At 32.9% G+C, this 3,294-nt stretch overlaps 1 protein-coding gene across 1 annotated transcript in view; it reads left to right on the top strand.

Annotated features, from left to right (window-relative positions):
* The first annotated feature begins 376 nt into the window (after nucleotides 1-376).
* LOC109586929 (uncharacterized) overlaps nucleotides 377-3,294 on the top strand; it is a 7,183-nt gene continuing 4,265 nt past the window's right edge. Inside the window, exons 1-10 of the mRNA XM_020003147.1 lie at nucleotides 377-390; nucleotides 447-740; nucleotides 788-910; nucleotides 966-1,627; nucleotides 2,058-2,120; nucleotides 2,166-2,235; nucleotides 2,306-2,398; nucleotides 2,443-2,499; nucleotides 2,698-2,832; nucleotides 2,886-3,064. Coding sequence (XP_019858706.1) covers nucleotides 533-740; nucleotides 788-910; nucleotides 966-1,627; nucleotides 2,058-2,120; nucleotides 2,166-2,235; nucleotides 2,306-2,398; nucleotides 2,443-2,499; nucleotides 2,698-2,832; nucleotides 2,886-3,064 — 1,590 coding nt within the window. The 5' untranslated portion in view covers nucleotides 377-390; nucleotides 447-532. The remainder of the gene's footprint in view (nucleotides 391-446; nucleotides 741-787; nucleotides 911-965; nucleotides 1,628-2,057; nucleotides 2,121-2,165; nucleotides 2,236-2,305; nucleotides 2,399-2,442; nucleotides 2,500-2,697; nucleotides 2,833-2,885; nucleotides 3,065-3,294) is intronic.

The following is a 3,294-nucleotide window of genomic DNA, read 5'->3' as shown; positions in this document are numbered from 1 at the left end:
AATGGCGACTAAGAGCAGCAACTATTCCTCTCCTCCTTCTCTCTTCTCTTCTCCTTTGACTATTGGTAGGTAATATTCATTATAAATACTAGACCTATAATAATCATTGTTTAGAGCAACTTATTGATGTGCTTAATCTGTTGAAGAGATGTGGTTTCCCTCAGAGGAGATGGAAGGAACTAGGACTGACACTAGGACTACTCATGGACTCACTGGACGTCATTAAAAAAGACAATGACACAACATACGAGTGTTTGGCTGATTGTCTCTGCCAGTGGTTGCGTAGAGCTGATAATGTTGACAGTAAAGGAGGAGCTACCTTTGACTCACTGTCAGATGCTCTTAAATCTATGAATGAGAATGCTGCAGCTGACAAGTTAGATCAAGAGAGTAAGTTAATATCACTGATTGTATTAGTATTGACTGTGTGTGTGTGTATTCTATAGAACGTAAAGCTAAAGCTATTGATATATTCAACACTCATCATTCAGTCCTCTCTCAGTCTCTCTCTGATCCTGTCAGTGTAGCTATTATGCTTCAAAGAGAGGGTGTCATAACAGGACAAGTATTGGCTAGTGTAGCTTCAGCTAGTCCCTCTGTTCCTAATCAACGTGAAGTCCTGTTAGCTGCCATTATTGTAGCTATTGAAAGCAAGTATAGTTTACTACAAACATTTGCTAGTGTGGTGTGCAAGTTCACTGGTAATGTAGAACTAGGAACAGTTATACAAAGAGACTATGGTGAGCCTATTACATTAAAGCAATGATATTCATTATTTGTTTCATAGACCAATCTTTCAATGATGATAAGAAGCTTATTAAAGTTGTTATTCCTAATGATGATATGAGCACTGATACATTAAGCACTGGAACAACTACACCATCACCTACTCCACCTAATGCACCAACTGGTAGGTACATTGTAATAATGATATTAATATTAAAACTGTAATTTATTTCTAATAGTTGAGATAGCCATTCCTGAATGTATGAGTGATGAATTCACTTCAATACAAACGTCTTATGGTCGAATGTTGTACAATGTTCATAAAATAATAAAGAACAAGCCACCACCATTAGATGATGTAAAGGAATTCTTGCGTTGCTATAAGAGCAGTCTTGAACCAAAGTTGTCTTTGTGTTCCAATATCACTGAATTATTACGAGTAGTAGAGAAAGAGTGTTCATTAATTAACATCAGGCTGCTTCAATCATTAGTAGAAGAATTCAAAATCAAAAAAGCTGAAAAATACATCAAAAAATACAACAGCATATTAAAAGAGTTTTGTCGCACAGTAAAGATTAGTCTTTGCTTAAATGAAAAGTTTGAAGCATTAGGAGGTAGTCCTTCTCTTCAATGTGAAACAGTTACATATGTCTTTGACTGGGAACCAGATGAGCACATGCTACAGAATATTAAAAAAATTGTTTCCAAAACATCTGGTAAACTGGCAAAAATAAAATACATCAAGAAAGGAAACTCCATCATTGTCACTTGCTCCTTCCCTCACTCTCTCACTGGAGCTCTCATTATAAAATTGAGTGAGAATCTTGAATTATTAATAAAGAATGGTCTAATGAAGCTTACTGTTGGATACTGCACAATATGGAAAAAACAAAGGATACAAGTATGTGTATTTCTACCATGCCACCTTGCGATTGACCAATCAGATTGCAGTATTGGAGGTCAATTATTTTTCATATTAACCTAGCTCGTAAAAATATAAACCTATCTCGTTAAATAATTAATTGATTGGCAGTTTGGTGCTCTACGCTTATGCTCTTATTAGTCCATTTGTCAAGTTTGGTTGATTCTTTACTGCCTAGCCTGTTAGATATGTTGTATGTATGTCAACTGTGGTCTTATTATCAGCAGCTGGTAGTTGTTTTTCAAGTGTCATGGTAGAAGTTGGTTATACACCTCGGTATCGGTTTCTATGGTATTTATTAACCTCGCGACTGCGTTGCTCGGTTAATAAATACCATAAAAACCTCTACCTCGGTGTATAACCTATACATATACTGTCAGTAATTATCATTATATACTGTATTATAAAGGAAATACAGGAAGCACTGGAAGAGGAGGTAGAGGAGATAAAGGAACAACCTCATGATACAAAGGTATAATAATTTGTGTTTGATTATTTTATTAAACTAACTTAATAGGAAGATAGAGTAGCAAGACTGGAGGAGAAAGAAACAGAAGGAGCAACACCTCAATCAGTAATTAATCAAGGTATAATAATACATTAATGTAATGGTTGTTGACCAGTATTATTAATTGATGAATAATTATTATATTTCAGATATACTATCAACTGATACAAGTGTGACAATAATCAATAAACAATTAATAAAAGAAATAAAAACAAACAAACAATTAGAAGAAACACTAACAAGTAAGAATAATAAAACTTTATTAATTATAATTGAAATAATGTAGAAATGAGAGTAAAGAAAATTGAAAAGCTTCTGTCTTTACCACAAAATACTAGTTCTGGTTAGAAATATTGTTATTATTATTGTTATTTTTATTATTTCAATAGTACAGATAATAATTATTTATTTATTTATAGCATCATACAGAATCAGAAGAGGAATGAGAATGGAAATAGAAAAATTACAATTATTATTAACAAATAAAACTGGTACAGAATCATAATGTATGTGTTAGTGTATTATAATTATACTATGATAGGTTTACTGGATCTGAATGAATTATTAATAAATACTAAGAGAGAAATAGCTGAACTACAAGAACAGATATCAGTAACGAGTGCAGATATACTAAATAATAGAGAAGAAAATGAAAAATATAAAAATATATTAAGTGGTATGTGTTGTTATATCATTAACTGATTGATATATTGAATTACTGGTATATAGTGAATAAACCAACAGCAGAATTTGTTTTTATTGCTCGTTATGACTATCATGCAACTGAGAGTGATGAAATTTTATTCTGTGAAGGAGAGCAGCTGGAGATATACGAGAAGCGAAATGAATTTTGGTGGAAAGGAAGATCCTTGGTGTCTGGTGATGAGGGACTCATTCCTAGTAGTTGTGTTTACTCAATGTTGGAGTCACTTCAATTGTTAGAGTTTATACTGTCAGTGGAAGAAGTGTCCCTTCCTATTCTACAGAAGATAAGGAATGATTCATTTAGTAATGATGAGAAAGCTTCTCTTTTCTTGGAGACTATTATTGATGATCCTATTATGATATCTGCACTGAGACAAGACAAGGAGAAACATGATAAAGGTAATATTTGTGATTATTGTGACAGTCAGTATAA

The sequence above is a fragment of the Amphimedon queenslandica genome, unplaced genomic scaffold, assembly GCF_000090795.2.
Source record: "Amphimedon queenslandica unplaced genomic scaffold, v1.1 AMPQUscaffold_12742, whole genome shotgun sequence".
Classification (NCBI taxonomy): Eukaryota; Metazoa; Porifera; class Demospongiae; order Haplosclerida; family Niphatidae; genus Amphimedon; species Amphimedon queenslandica.
This window is presented reverse-complemented; position numbering and strand designations above follow the sequence as displayed.